The sequence below is a fragment of the Schistocerca nitens genome, chromosome 8 (assembly GCF_023898315.1).
Source record: "Schistocerca nitens isolate TAMUIC-IGC-003100 chromosome 8, iqSchNite1.1, whole genome shotgun sequence".
In the NCBI taxonomy this organism is placed as follows: domain Eukaryota; kingdom Metazoa; phylum Arthropoda; class Insecta; order Orthoptera; family Acrididae; genus Schistocerca; species Schistocerca nitens.
The window spans coordinates 237,164,655-237,180,976 of NC_064621.1; the positions used below are offsets into that span (position 1 = coordinate 237,164,655).

At 43.3% G+C, this 16,322-nt stretch overlaps 1 protein-coding gene across 1 annotated transcript in view; it reads right to left on the reverse strand.

The window, feature by feature from the left end:
- Positions 1-15,496, reverse strand: part of LOC126199497 (ATP-dependent Clp protease ATP-binding subunit clpX-like, mitochondrial) — a 116,313-nt gene extending 100,817 nt beyond the window's left edge. Inside the window, exon 1 of the mRNA XM_049936419.1 lies at positions 15,418-15,496. Coding sequence (XP_049792376.1) covers positions 15,418-15,496 — 79 coding nt within the window. The remainder of the gene's footprint in view (positions 1-15,417) is intronic.
- Positions 15,497-16,322: the final 826 nt, after the last annotated feature.

The window sequence follows — 16,322 nt, forward strand, 5'->3', positions numbered from 1 at the left end:
AAATGAAAGCAAGCAGGAGTAAATACCTCCTGCAAATATTGATTTGGTGTAGTTTTCGATGACAATCAAAAATTTTAAAAATTGCTTATGCATTTGGTTTTATAATCGACACACACTGCAGATAAACGTGTAGAAATTTACACGTACAAACATACAGCTACAATTTATAAGTAATCACAAGATATATTCAATGTTTTAATTATCACGTTGAAAAAATAAAGTTGCTTTACTCATTTTTCGTTTCTTTCCAAAAACATGTTTTTAGTCTTAGTACATATGAAATCTCTGCGTCACAGTGCCGCAGCACGCCACTAGAGGAGAAAAAAAATATGGCACAGCCCATTGATAAAGTGGAGCAAGAGCCTATCGTGCGGTAATTCATTTTCTGCATTCGAAGCGATGCTGCAACAATCCTTGCGTGAGTTAGTGGATTACATTTAGCGTACGGCTTACAAAATTATATTTTACAAGTGCATACAAGATAAGATAAAAGGATACGAAGCAGTACAAACAGGTGGAATCATACACAGGATGAAGAAAAAATTCGGCACTTTTGAGGTCGGTACGCGATTTCTCAACCAGATTCAATTCAAAAGTTTATCTGGCAAAATCAGATCGGGTGCATTTTGGAAACAATGTATGAAAACGAGGAGCCGGCAACACTGTGTAGCGCTTCGGACGTACAGAGGTACGTGACTCACCCCACACTACCTTACCAACCGTCGTAGCTCACTGAGTAGACAGCTGGGATATCAAACCCACATTCACCATGGAGCTAACGGTTCGAACCCTCTTCAGGTTCCTTCCTTATTTTTAAGACCTCCGTTCCCTAGTTCTCGTCGTTTATAAACAAGACATTTTCTCACATGACAACAGCCCATCACATGACAGTGGGATCCATAAACCTGTGTGTGTGTGTGTGTGTGTGTGTGTGTGTGTGTGTGTGTGTGTGTGTGTGTGTGTGTGTGTGTACTACCTGCGCAGTGCACAACCATCACTAGTCCTGTCACATTAACGTAGGGCGTCCTCCCAACGGAGTACGCAAACGGTGAATATGTCGATATGCTTTTGGTGCTGGGTGTATATGATAACCAAGCTGCTGCTCGTGCGTAAGCTGCACGGTACCCTCAAAGGCACCATTCCGATAAGAATGTTTTTCGTTGCCTGGTGCAAATCCTTGGGGAAACCAGTAATCTTCGTCCACAAGTAATGGACAGACGTCGTGCAAGGTACTGCTTTGTGAATGGCTTTTGCACCAAGTAGAAGGTAACAAACATTTTACGAATAATGTGATATGGACTGACGAATCTAGCATCACTCGTGAAGGAATTTTCGACCTCCACAACTGCCATTATTGGTCAGAACACAATCCACACGTCATCTAAGAACGTGGCTTTCATGCACGTTTGGTATTAACATGTGAGTTGGAATCATGGGACAAGTGCTTTTGGGCTCTTACCTATCGCCGGACAAGCTGAATGCTCCCCTGTATCGTACGTTGCATTGTAATACTTTTCCTCCCGCATTAGAAAACGTCCCACGTTATGTTCGGCCACAGCTATGGTTTCAGCTTGATGATGCACCACCACACTTTGGAATAAATGTGCAGAACTATTTAAATGAAGTGTTTCAAAGGAAATGGGTTACGTGGAGGTACAATGTTCTGACCACGTTCCTCGTACGTTAATCCACCAGATTGTTATTGGGGGACATTTAAATGAATAAGTTTATAATATTCCACCAATGGATGAACACGACCTAACAGCTCGTGTGCCTGCCGCTTCGACAATGGTGGATACAGATGTGTTGTTTAGGTTCCAGCAAAGTATGATTCAGAGAGTGGCGAACTGTTTACAGAAGCAAGGTGGTCGCTTTGATAATCTCTAAAGTGAACGCTGCTAGTACGTGTACATACCGGCTCTGAAGATAAGCCTAGACGTCAAACGTACAGAATGGAAGTATCGTGCGTAGCATAATGTGCAATCCAGTGTAGTGTATCTATTGTAGTTTTTGTACCTCATTGGACACAGATGATATTGTATCCACTATCATTTTCTATTGGCTTTATTTGTGTCATGGACGAAACAAAGTGGTCGTTTACGTCTGTAAGAAGTTCGTGTCATGTCTTAATGTTTCAATAAAGGTGACAGCAACAGAAAGAAATACGTGTTAACTGGATACAATTTGATACTTTAACAGAAAAAAAAAATATTCGGCGCGAACCTGACCCGAACATAGTTTCGTCTGCATGCGCGGTCCCCGCGTCATTGCCTCGTCTTATTGAGCTAATGGCACAGCTTCGGCACAGCGCTGAGTTCATACTACCTGTTCTTGGCCACGTTGCAGGCAGTTAACAGCGTTGCCAGAGCCTCGCTTTTTAAATCAAGTTTCTATTAAACCTACTGGCGGCACTTGTCTTGAACTGGGATGAGAAATCGCATGCCGACAGCCAAGTGCTGCATTTTTGTCTTCACCTTGTATATGTATCTATAGGTAATAATGAAAGCTGGAGAACAGGCAGTAGCTAAAAGAAGCTGAGATCTATTTTCCATTATAGTTGGATATCCAAATACTCCAGCCAGCTGACTGTTGCAGTTACGATGTCTTTCTTTTTGGGTAGTCTTCAAAATTTCCTCCAGTGTTTGTTCCGGCGACCAGCCGTCGCATTAGTCACTTCGGTAACTGCACGTTTGTGTAGCGCTGCTCTGGTCTCTGTATGGCCAGTTCTGATACGGTTGAGGGAGCTCCATATTTTTCTTCGTTGGTTCAGTCCTGGGATTGGACGGTCGGATCTATTTTAACTAACTTCTTATAACAATGGAAGGACATCCACTGATTACTCCAGTAATCACTTAGATTATAGCTTTCTGGAGCGAGTTGGCCACTGTTTATCCACACTGGATCTCTAGATTTTAATCGGGTGCGCAGTAAGTTCTACGTTTTCATGAACTGGGAAGTCGCTCGGTCTTTCGACTTTCATCATATCACGTGTTACTGATTGTTGTCGTCGGAGGATTTGGAGGGGCAATATTGGAGAGAACTGACAGCCATAGTAATGGTGTATATTTAAGACCTCATGTCACATACAGAAACAATGCACATACGATATACTAATTACGTGACGCACACGATTCCCTTGTCAAAAAGACTGGAAGATGAACAAAGTTCTCTATGAAGAACCGGTCATCACAATCGAGGCTAAAGCGAAAAAGTGAAAATCGGTTATGGATTAGTCACGGCAGTCACAGCCCGATGTGTTCCGTAACCACTCAACAACCATCCGAAAGGCTCGCCGAACCGAGGTAGCATTGGAAATGTAGCAGCTGTGTCATGCCAATCCAAATTACTTCTTTAGCCAGCTGAAACGAAATGATCGTATGGCACTGTTGGCCGGGATGTCCCATTCGGGTTCGGCCGCTAAGTGCAAGTCTTATTTCAGTCGGCGCCTCATCGAGCGACTTGCTGCCGATGATGAGGATGAGATGGTGATGAAGACAACACTCAGTCCTCGAGCGGAGAAAATATCCGAATCGAACCAGAGCCCAGTGCATGGGAGGCAAGCACGTTCCAACTCAGCTAAGCAGGCGAGTCAGCTAATCACCATGGTCGTGTGCTAGATGGATCACTACGACCTCAAGGCAAATGAGCAAACTAAGCAGTGGAAACGTGAATTCACCAAGGCTGAAAAACGCGAAGACCCAACCGTCATTGGGCTAGGTGGTGCAGAGCATGCTTTTTGCAAGCACCACGATGGGGTGGTGCTGAGAAACGAAGGGACAACCCTCCCCCGTATTCATCTGACATGGCATTAAGTGACCTGTTTCTCTTCCACTGTAGGCATCCATTCAGAACGACGCCGAAGCGATTGTCAACGCGATAAGATCCCTGAACAGCCAAACTGCAGACTTCTACAAGCAATATTTCCGCTAAGTCATACATCGCCGGGAAAAATTTATCGCACTAGAGGGTGAATGAGTAAGGAAGGACTAACACCATCACTCAATTTCGTGGTCGCAACTTGATTTCTTTTTCGAGGTAATATAATTTCGTGTTGTTCAATGGCCGTTGCAAGTCTTTCAATTGGACGCCATTGCGGCGATTGGTTCGTCCCTAGTTTACGCCAGTTAACCAACCAGGCAAAGGAGACCTATAGTTTGACGTGGAATCCGAAACACGTGTCGTTCCTGTAGACTTCTCACATCGGTGAAAGGTAAAAGCAAGATTAAAGGCCGACTGAAAATTTCCAAGGCCTAACCGGTATTCACACCACAACTTTTTTTTTTCCTCTAGGGACGCTCTTTACTACTCGACCATCAGGACAGCCTTTTTTTTTTCAGAGAATTAAAACTTCAAGACTAACCTTCGCAGTCCCAGATTAGTGTTTTTATTCTGCCCATGATGCACTCTACTGCGTTTGAGAAAAGAGAGGAATAATCCCCGGTGGAGGGGAGTGAGGAGGGGAACGATCTGTGCTCTATGATTGATGCCCATGTGTCGATTCGGAACTATTTTATTAAAAATCTACCCATATCTTGTTCGCCCTGTGACCAAGCGCTTTTTAGCATAGAAAGATCATCGTTCTACAATGTCCTATTGGACGAGCTTCGTAGGGGAACGTCCATACTACTGCCATTTCGTCTCATTTCGTCTGAGTAAATTGGGTACAGCTTCCATTAAGAACGATGGCTACAGACCTAATGTCCAAGAATTAAAACTCAGTATTCCATCTGCTAAACTCTAAATATAGAACTTTTACGATAAGACTACGCGGTACCCACTGAATGAAGTGTTAGGCATGAATACCTTCCAGCGAAATGTTGGACCAACACCGATCCAACCCCGAGATGTTACTAAATGCAGCAGTACTGCACCTCCTTCGTGAACTCCCAACATGAAGACCGTATGCTGTTATTTGGCGTCCTCGTGTCTCAATTCGTTGAACCGACGACAGATACAAATTATAGTAGAATAAGCCCCAGATGCTAATATTAAAGGGAATGATTCACTAAAATTATAAAAAAGTGCAAGGTGACACAAAAGTCAGTAACATTTGAAAATTCAGTACTTCACGGGATAATGTAGGTAGAGAAGAAAAACCTGAAACAGACGCTTGAAATGACTTTGGTTTCATTGAAACGAAAAGCGCAAAAAAATAAACAGGCGGAGCTTCATTTGATACAGAAGGAATAATTAGGATAACAACTGATTATTAGCAAAGGCGATGTTCTTTATAACAAATGCTCAACATGTAGGCCGTCATTCATCAACCTGGAGCCGAAGGCAATTTTGCGAATAATACTATGAAGCCTATCTGTAAGTATGGTGAGAAATTGCGGTCGGATGTTGTCTTTTTAGTAATCAATAATGAGGTCGGGCGATCGCGGTAGACTTGCAACTTCAGGTAAACCCAAAACCAATAATAATAGGGACTGAGGTCTGGGGCATCTACATCTACATTTATACTCCGCAAGCCACCCAACGGTGTGGGAAGGAGGGCACTTTACGTGCCACTGTCATTACCTCCCTTTCCTGTTCCAGTCGCGTATGGTTCGCGGGAAGAACGACTGTCTGAAAGCCTCCGTGCGCGCTCTAATCTCTCTAATTTTTACATTCGTGATCTCCTCGGGAGGTATAAGTAGGGGGAAGCAATATATTCGATACCTCATCCAGAAACGCACCCTCTCGAAACCTGGCGAGCAAGCAACACCGCGATGCAGAGCGCCTCTCTTGCAGAGTCTGCCACTTGAGTGTATTAAACATCTCCATAACGCTATCACGGTTACCAAATAACCCTGTGACGAAACGCGCCGCTCTTCTTTGGATCTTCTCTATCTCCTCCGTCAACCCGATCTGGTACGGATCCCACACTGATGAGCAATACTCAAGTATAGGCCGAACGAGTGTTTTGTAAGCCACCTCCTTTGTTGATGGACTACATTTTCTAAGCACTCTCACAATGAATCTCAACCTGGTACTCGCCTTACCAACAATTAATTTTATATGATCATTCCACTTCAAATCGTTCCGCACGCATACTCCCAGATATTTTACAGAAGTAACTGCTACCAGTGTTTGTTCCGCTATCATATAATCATACAATAAAGGATCCTTCTTTCTGTGTATTCGCAATACATTACATTTGTCTATGTTAAGGGACAGTTGCCACTCCCTGCACCAAGTGCCTATCCGCTGCAGATCTTCCTGCATTTCGCTACAATTTTCTAACGCTGCAACTTCTCTGTATACTACAGCATCATCCGCGAAAAGCCGCATGGAACTTCCGACACTATCTACTAGGTCATTTGTATATATTGTGAAAAGCAATGGTCCCATAACACTCCCCTGTCGCACGCCAGAGGTTACTTTAACGTCTGTAGACGTCTCTCCATTGATAACAACATGCTGTGTTCTGTTTGCTAAAAACTCTTCAATCCAGCCACACAGCTGGTCTGATATTCCGTAGGCTCTTACTTTGTTTATCAGGCGACAGTGCGGAACTGTATCGAACGCCTTCCGGAAGTCAAGAAAAATAGCATCTACCTGGGAGCCAGTATCTAATATTTTCTGTGTCTCGTGAACAAATAAAGCGAGTTGGGTCTCACACGATCGCTGTTTACGGAATCCGTGTTCACTCCTACAGAGTAGATTCTGGGTTTCCAAAAACGACATGATACTCGAACAAAAAACATGTTCTAAAATTCTACAACAGATCGACGTCAGAGATATAGGTCTATAGTTTTGCGCATCTGCTCGACGACCCTTCTTGAAGACTGGGACTACCTGTGCTCTTTTCCAATCATTTGGAACCCTCCGTTCCTCTAGAGACTTGCGGTACACGGCTGTTAGAAGGGGGGCAAGTTCTTTCGCGTACTCTGTGTAGAGTCGAATTGGTATCCCGTCAGGTCCAGTGGACTTTCCTCTGTTGAGTGATTTCAGTTGCTTTTCTATTCCTTGGACACTTATTTCGATGTCAGCCATTTTTTCGTTTGTGCGAGGATTTAGAGAAGGAACTGCAGTGCGGTCTTCCTCTGTGAAACAGCTTTGGAAAAAGGTGTTTAGTATTTCAGCTTTACGCGTGTCATCCTCTGTTTCAATGCCATCATCATCCCGGAGTGTCTGGATATGCTGTTTCGAGCCACTTACTGATTTAACGTAAGACTAGAACTTCCTAGGATTTTCTGTCAAGTCGGTACATAGAATTTTACTTTCGAATTCACTGAACGCTTCACGCATAGCCCTCCTTACGCTAACTTTGACATCGTTTAGCTTCTGTTTGTCTGAGAGGTTTTGGCTGCGTTTAAACTTGGAGTGAAGCTCTCTTTGCTTTCGCAGTAGTTTCCTAACTTTGTTGTTGTACCACGGTGGGTTTTTCCCGTCCCTCACAGTTTTACTCGGCACGTACCTGTCTAAAACGCATTTTACAATTGCCTTGAACTTTTTCCATAAACACTCAACATTGTCAGTGTCGGAACAGAAATTTTCGTTTTGATCTGTTTGGTAGCCTGAAATCTGCCTTCTATTACTCTTGCTAAACAGATAAACCTTCCTCCCTTTTTTTGTATTCCTATTAACTTCCATATTCAGGGATGCTGAAACGGCCTTATGATCACTGATTCCCTGTTCTGCACATACAGAGTCGAAAAGTTCGGGTCTGTTTGTTATCAGTAGGTCCAAGATGTTATCTCCACGAGTCGGTTCTCTGTTTAACTGCTCGAGGTAATTTTCGGATAGTGCACTCAGTATAATGTCACTCGATGCTCTGTCCCTACCACCCGTCCTAAACATCTGAGTGTCCCAGTCTATATCTGGTAAATTGAAATCTCCACCTAAGACTATAACATGCTGAGAAAATTTATGTGAAATGTATTCCAAATTTTCTCTCAGTTATTCTGCCACTAATGCTGCTGAGTCGGGAGGTCGGTAAAAGGAGACAATTATGAACCTAGCTCGGTTGTTGAGTGTAACCTCCACCCATAATAATTCACAGGAACTATCCACTTCTACTTCACTACAGGATAAACTACTACTAACAGCAACGAACACCCCACCACCGGTTGCATGCAATCTATCCTTTCTAAACACCGTCTGTACCTTTGTAAAAATTTCGGCAGAATTTATCTCTGGCTTCAGCCAGCTTTCTGTACCTATAACGATTTCAGCTTCGGTGCTTCTATCAGCGCTTGAAGTTCCGGTACTTTACCAACGCAGCTTCGACAGTTGACAATTACAATACCGATTGCTGCTTGGTCCCCGCATGTCCTGACTTTGCCCCGCACCCGTTGAGGCTGTTGCCCTTTCTGTACTTGCCCAAGGCCATCTAACCTAAAAAACCGCCCAGCCCACGCCACACAACCCCTGCTACCCGTGTAGCCGCTTGTTGCGTGTAGTGGACTCCTGACCTATCCAGCGGAACCCGAAACCCCACCACCCTATGGCGCAAGTCGAGGAATCTGCAGCCCACATGGTCGCAGAACCGTCTCAGCCTCTGATTCAGACCCTGGCACCTGGGAGGCCAAGCACACGATCCTCATCAAACACTGTGTGCGGGAGTTCTTTCGCATGTGCAAGCAGTATGGGGTGGAGCGCCATCCTGTATAATAGACGTACCTTCCAGCAGGTGTTTATCAGCCAGGATGGGGATTATCTGACTCAACCTCTCACTGGGCTCATTTTATACACGATTCTCATGCGGTGTCACTAGCTTGTTGCTGTTCAGAGCCATCCGTTGGTTAGCTTTGCGCTCTTTTTTGGTTTCAATGAAACCCCACGTCATTTTACGCACGTTTGTATATGTTTACCTCTCTATCTACATTATTCTGTGAGTTAGTCCATTTTCAAATGTTAACGGACTTTTGGGTCATTCTCTATTTAAGCTGCTGACAGAGTACGCAGTACCCAGCCTGCACTGAAATATTGTGGCCTCATCAGGGAAGCAAACATCGCATTTAAATAGTGTGTGTTGCCTTATAACCAACTTAAAAGTAGCATGAGGTAGCTAGCACCATCCAGATCCACGAAAATGAAGCAAGCATGGCAAAAAAAAAGGAAAAATGCACTCCATCTTTCGCGCAAGAGATAAAAGAACATGAACAGCAGGAGCAACACAAAGCAACTGCGACTTTATACACTCGTAATAGAGCAAAGAGCGAAAGGTCTAGATTTAATTGTAGCTTCATTCTTCGAGAGCTCCAAGTTCACCAATGATATCTGCACAGATACCAGCTTCATAATTAAACAGTTGGTCATCAAAAACAGTATAGTATCTAGTACATCTCCATCCGCACATGAGAAGGCCACCAGCGTCTACCTACCTTTACCTGTATGTGCTACTGACACCGAAAAACATACCAAGGCCGAACAGGTACGCTGCAGGATTAAGGCATGTCAAGGCCAATGGACCGTCGAGGGCAACACTTCTTGCCGTCTATGCGAGGAGTGAAAAGATGAGCAGTTACTCGGCACATTACATTTATCTGATAACAAAGAAGAACAAAAAAAAAGTTGCCACTAACCAGTGAGAATGAGAGAAGAGAGTAGAATCCAATGAGATGTGCTATTTTTCATACATGGAGATGAAGAGGACAGCCACAGAGAGGAAGCTATGGCTGTAGAGATGAGGCTTAGCATTTTGAGAGGAGAAGCGGAAGAAGAAGAAGAAGAAGAAAATGATTTATCACCTCATTGGAAGTAAGTTCACGGCAAAAAGATAAAAGAACACACTGGCCGCTTTGGAAAGCCGTAGGCGAAGTAGAACTGATGCCAAGCCGTCACGTAACCCTTCATCGCAGATGTAAGCCATGGCAGTGAAGTGCCACTCGGTTGTATAGAACTGGCGCAGTGAAATAGGTTAACGTGAAGACATGACAGAATCGCAAAATGCGGCTACCGTATTTGGACATGGCGATGAGCACACTGTGTGTGAATCTATCCAGTTTGCGTATTATAGTGTCTACAAGAAAGGTGTACCACTCGCAGCCATCTAATACGCCATAAGAACAGTGATTTAAAAAGATCCTAACCGACAGGCACAAGGAGACGAGTGTCACTGTCAATGACAAACAATTTCAAACCCGACAGCAATTGCTGTCAGGTAACGCAAGACCATCTCAACCAGATTCCGAGCAAAGACTGCCAAGGTAACTACATGCAAAGGATCTCTGGAGATGGGTATCACGCAAATGGGCACTGCTCACAGGTGCACATTTTCGGCTGGCCAAGAACACATGGACAGCCGCGGAGTAGAGGCGTGTAAAGTGGTCCGAAGAGTCGCTACTAAGCCTGTTAAAATGATACGAGGCGTCAAGTGCACCAATGGTCCAATAAGACGTTAACCGGCAGAGTATGGAAGGTGCAGTTCCGGTGGAGGGGGTTCCGAGAAGATTTGGGCGTGTTTCTCGCATCCTGTCTTACGGCTAACTCATTCAAGTCACCGTGAAAATGAACCAGGATGTTTAATTCAACATTCCAGGACCAAGAGTTGCCGTTCTTTCATGATGAGTATGCTGTGGACACTCGTGTCTTCCAGAGCAGCACGCATACGTTCCTACTTTGACGAAAACTCAAGTCCGTATTGTACTTCGAATGGCCCGCTGTATCACCCGATCTCTATCCCACAGAAAAAAATCTGGGATTATCTGGAACAGCGGGTAAAACGCAATAATGAACATCCGTGAAATTTGATAGCTCTACAGGATCTAATCCTAAATTAGTGACTTCAACTGGATATGACATACGTACCTGAAGGAACTTTCAGGCACACTACCTCGCCAAAATGAAGTAATTACGAAGGATAGATGCAGTGTGTTACAAGATACAAGCTTCACATCTCCTGGAGCGGTGACTAGTTGCAGATGCACTTTAAACTTGCCTCTTGGAATGGAAATTCCGATAGTTTGTTCTTTCATTAAACTCCAGTAATGACATAAGTAGATTCTAGTGATTATGTGCTTGCAGTAGACATCAAAGTTCTCAGAAAAATCCCCGTGAGCTAACGTTATCCTTGCGGCTTTTCTTTCCGCTATTCAAAGGATTTAAAAATGGAGTTCTTGCTTATGTGAAATGGAGCAAATGCAAAACAGGCAGAAGATATTACGAAAAATGATAGCGAATTTGTAAATGAGGGCGCATATGTTGTATAGGAAATTATTTTGATAGTAAGAGTTGCACAACAAAACATTCACAGTATTAAACTTCCTGGCAGATTAAAACTGTGTGCCGGACCGAGACTCTAACTCGGGACCCTAGTTCGAGTCTCGGTCCTGCACAGTTTTAATCTGCCAGGAAGTTTCATATCAGCGCACACTCCGCTGCAGTGTGAAAATCTCATTCTGGATTCACGGTATTCTTTGGAAGAGTCTTGCATTAAAATCAAATGAGTTTTCTAAAGATTTATATTACTTCTGAATAAGTACCAGTTTCGAAATAACTTTTGCTACTTAAAGATGGTTTAGAAGTAGGATTTTTGTACGTACTTTCAAATTGGAAGGAAAATCAGTCGAAGAAGGGTGAATGCATTTGTATAACACAGAGAATGGGGACAGGAAGTAAGAAACGGATGGGTGAGAATTCGTGATTGCCCACGTTAAAGTACGAACGCTTGAGTTGTTGATAGCGTCCAACTTCGTGAGCAACTGTGCGCGACTGGTTAATGCACTCGGCTCGCCCCGGCTGGCACGCTGCCACATGCTCACTCCCACGCAGTCGACCCCGTCGCAATCTAACCAGTACTCCAAAGTAGAATGAGGCCACAGAACACGTTCACAAAGACTGGCAGTTTTAAAACAATGATGCACGGTAATTTAACAAATCCCAGTTTATGCAAGCATGTCGTGCGAGGATCAACAAATATTGGTACTGTCAAGAATCTTTTTATTATTATTTGGCTATTGAAATACTAGTGTCATCCCACTGTCACTTTCGGCGGACAAACAGAAGCGAACCAAATAAAATAAGACTATTACATCGATTCAAAATATTATTTCCAGCATAATTTACACGCCGTAAGCTGAGCACGTCGTAAGTTTGATATAAATGAAATGGCGTCAAAGATGTTACAAGTATTCGTGTAGCGATAGCCCCAGGAAAATCATACTTCAAGAAACAACTCCTCAAATAATATAGTTTGCCTTTACAACTGTAATGAAACCCCAACGAAACTTGCATCTAAAAAAAAAATAGTCTTCCGAATGCTAAGAAACTTACTTATCGCGAAATTACGAACTCTGAAACCTCACAACAGGTAGATGGATACTGAAAAACATTTCGCGCGTGAGTGGATTGGAATCGCAATGGATGTTTCCGAGGAAACTATAGTATTAACTGCACACACTAAAGTCCGTCTAAGAACATGGAGGGAAGTGATTTGATTTCTAGAATGCGACATGTTACCCTTTCAGATCAGTGTAAATGTGTCGCCAAATCTAGGTATTAACGTAGAGTTGTAACGAGGCTGATAGAGTGAAGTGCCCATGAAATGATCAAGTAACATTAAACGGCTTACGAATGCACGGACCAGGCTGAGTAGTGTCTTAACTTCATAAGAAGACATAATCGGCTGTTAATGACAAACTAAACTCACGGGGGCAACATAATATGACCTAGAAAGAAGGGACATAGCATTTCCAAAATTATTCGGCAGGTCGACACTTTTCCATTGCTGCGATTGTGGCGTGTGTTGCTATAAACGTCACTCACCAAAAATTTTACCCTGTGTCACGGACAGCAGTAATTAGCCAAGGTCACATCATGACATGAGATAAGAAAATGATGTCTATACTATACTACACGAAAGATCACTAGCTCCGATCAAGTATATTTTTAGTAGACCAACCACAATAATTGTAACATCTTAGCTCCAAGTATACTTGTAGCACACCCAACAATAATTGTACCATCTCACGATTTATCCTTTTTTCCTTGTGTCTCGTAAGCTTTTCCACCTATCACTACTTCAATGGAGTGAATATTAGGTGTCAGCAAAAGGTAAACCGAGTTTAAGCACGGCTTACCTTTTGCTAACAATGTCCAAGCGTGTGTCACCAACATCGGTTGCGGAGAGTGGTACTACAGACAGCTGCATAGTAACTTCTAAGTCGTTTATGGGCCATAAAATACGCGGTGCTCGAGCTCCAATTGCAACAATTACGCTGTTGATTACTACTGCAGATTTTTACTCTTCTACTTAATTCTTCTTCTGTCCTTCGGACCACTCTTTTCAACTCCATCACAAAAACTGATATTATGAATTCTCCGTCAATGTGTACAGTTTTTTGTGAGGTGTTCGTTGTTTACTATTTTAATCTCATTATAGTTTATTTTCCTTTTCTTGATTCCCCTTTCATTTCTGGATTTCTCGTTAGCCTGATGAAGTCTAACATGAAAGCAATGACACACTCTTCAGGATATTAACCTACCTCTCAAAGATTGTTAGCAAATTTTTTTTCCTTTTTTAAGATAAGTCAACTTCTATTAATCATAAGCAAACTCATAAATTCACGCTCACTGCCTCGTTTTACAATTTCGTTCACGACTTGAAATTGGACCATTGTGCTGGATACACATCTAAAGTAATTTTGTTCCTCTGCATGATTAAAATGCTTTTATATTTCTATTTAGTAAAAATTCACTGCGACAGAAGGAACTACGAGGATGTTGACCACTCAGCGAATCGTTGTACGCGTACTACTGCAAATCAATATCAAACATTTCCTGAGGAAAAGATTACATGTACAAAAATGAATGCTGACATGATCTGATACTGGAATCTCAGGGACTAAACCTTTTCATAAGAAAAGTTAAGGAAAGCATTGCTTACAATTGTATATCGAAATTTCTACTACTTTGTAGTTAAAATTTAACAGTTCGTCTATAGCAAGGCAAGGCAGTGAGTCGGGGAAACTTAAAGCGTATGGTTCTTTGTTGACAGTCGTCTGCATTTGTCAATTTGTCGGTTGCGAATGAAAATTGAGGGAAGTCGAATTTCATGCTGTTATTCAACATTTTCATTTGAAGGATTGGACTGCTGCATAGATCAAAACAGAATTGGGTAAAGTTCATGCGGGCTCTGCTCCATCACTGAAGACCATTTACTTTTGCGTTAGTGAATTTAATTGGTTGGACAAGCAACGAAGACTAAGCGCACTCTGGCCGTCCAGCTGTCATCATCACGACTGAGCGTGTGCATAATATCCTGAACGGAGAATTGGCCGTGAAGAGCTATGTGCGAGGCAGGTGCTGCGATTGTTCACAGTCGACCAAAGGCGTATCCGACAATATCTCAACACCATGCCCGACAGTGTTTAATCGCAATCCACAGGACTTTTTGCGCCGATCTGTGACTGTTTATGAAACCTGCATCCAGCATTACACACCTGAGTCAAAACGGCAGTCAGAACAAAGGCTGGTGAAAGTGCACCGAAGAAGACAAAGACCATTTTGTCAGCTGGTAAGGTGATAGCTAATGCTTTTTGAGATTCGAGAGGAATAATCCTCACAGATTACTTGGAAAAGGCAGAACGACAACTGGACTCGATTATGCTTCATTGTTGGATCGTTTGTAACTTGCGTTGGCTGAAGAGAGACTAGGTACTGCACCATCCCACAGATCAGCGATAACGTTTGAACTGGGCTTTGAATTGGTTCCTCATTCACCCTATTCAAAAGAACTAATCCCAAGTGACTTCTTACTAATCCTAATTTGAAACTTTGCGTTGCTGGGGAAAAAAAATCATCAAATGAGAAAGTGATAATTCCAGTGAACGAGTATTTTGCAGAGTTTGGCAGAACCTTTTTTTCCCGATGGATGGCAAAGCTGGAGGATCGCTGTTACGAGTCTATATATCCCTCAAAGGACAGAATGTCGAGAAGTGGGAGTTGTTTATGAAACATTTTTTCTTCGTTTTTTTACGATACTTATCAAACTATCTTCTCGTAACAGAGGCCTTCGTGACATCTATTCGTGGCCTTCGTGACGTCTATTCGTAGTGCCACGTTCAAATGATGGCAAAACTAGCGAAGAAAAATAGGAATGGTATATTCGGAATTTGACTCAGACTTATCCTGCGGTATGCACATCCCGTGTATTACCACGACACACATCCGCCTCCGTAGCTAAGGTCGCTAACGTACGATTGTGCGATAGACTCCAGAGAGCCGGTTAGAAACCCCGAGGTGAAAACATTTTCTTCGCCAATTTTTAGCCGGCAAGGGGAGGAGAGGTAATGGCGCACAGTTTCTGATCATCAGAATCTACGCCAAAGTCATGCATTAAATTCCAAACGTCTCTCCGGTGTCTCCTGTGGCGAGGGAGTGTAGCCCTGTTGCTAGTAATCTGTCTGTCGGGTGGCGATGTTTGGCTACAGGTGGCCACTGGAGCCATTCAATATGAGAAGGCTATGTGCCAGTTGCTACATATCTTACTATTTGTCGAGCCACCGCCGCCGCCAACACCGACGATGATACCACCATACCCACCACCATTCTCGTATAGCACTCGCATCGTCTGTCACGTTATGCCTAGTGACGGGGACGATATATTGGCGTGTGGCGCTGCACTATTAATACCCTACGATTCAAAGAACCGAAGAAAACGGCGTCATCGTCGTCGTCGTCGTGGACCGAAAACATACGCTGTATCTTAAATAAGATAAGTTTTTGGATCACTGGTGAAAGTTCTACAGATTTGTATAAATGTAACTAAATGAAAAGATATCTAGATGAATGTGTGTTTTGTCGAGTTTTTATCAACTTCTTCATTCCAACTGGTTGTGGAACAAAGTCATTACTTGTCAACAAAAGCACAACTAGTTATATAAACACAAGTAGCGCCGCACAGCGAAGATGGTGCGGCAGCTGGCCAGAAACAACGTTTCGTTTGATCTGTGCCGACACTGCCACGGACAGCCGTTTGTGTGTTTCGAAACATGCTGGAAACATCGGCCACCCAGTAGAAGCCGAAAACATTGTTGAAATTGCAAGTTCAGTGCGTAAGCGGCTTCTCGGTGCGAAAACACTACGAGAACCGTTGCTGCCAGTGTGCGTCACAGACCTTAATATGGAACAAGGTTCCAAACACATTGCAAAATGGCGTAGGAAACATGTCTGCAGATACCTGAACGAGACAGCTGTAAGACGATATGTGCAGACCTCCCACTGGCATCGATCAGGAAAGGCTTGTACAAGACCGCGCGCTACATTAAGTTCATTCACCACGGTACATTCGACTAGTGCACCGAGAACCATCTGCAGCTCTGCTGTACAAGTTACGAATAGCCAGTTCATGAAAACATTATAGTAATTAAGTACGGTACTTACCGTGATGTATT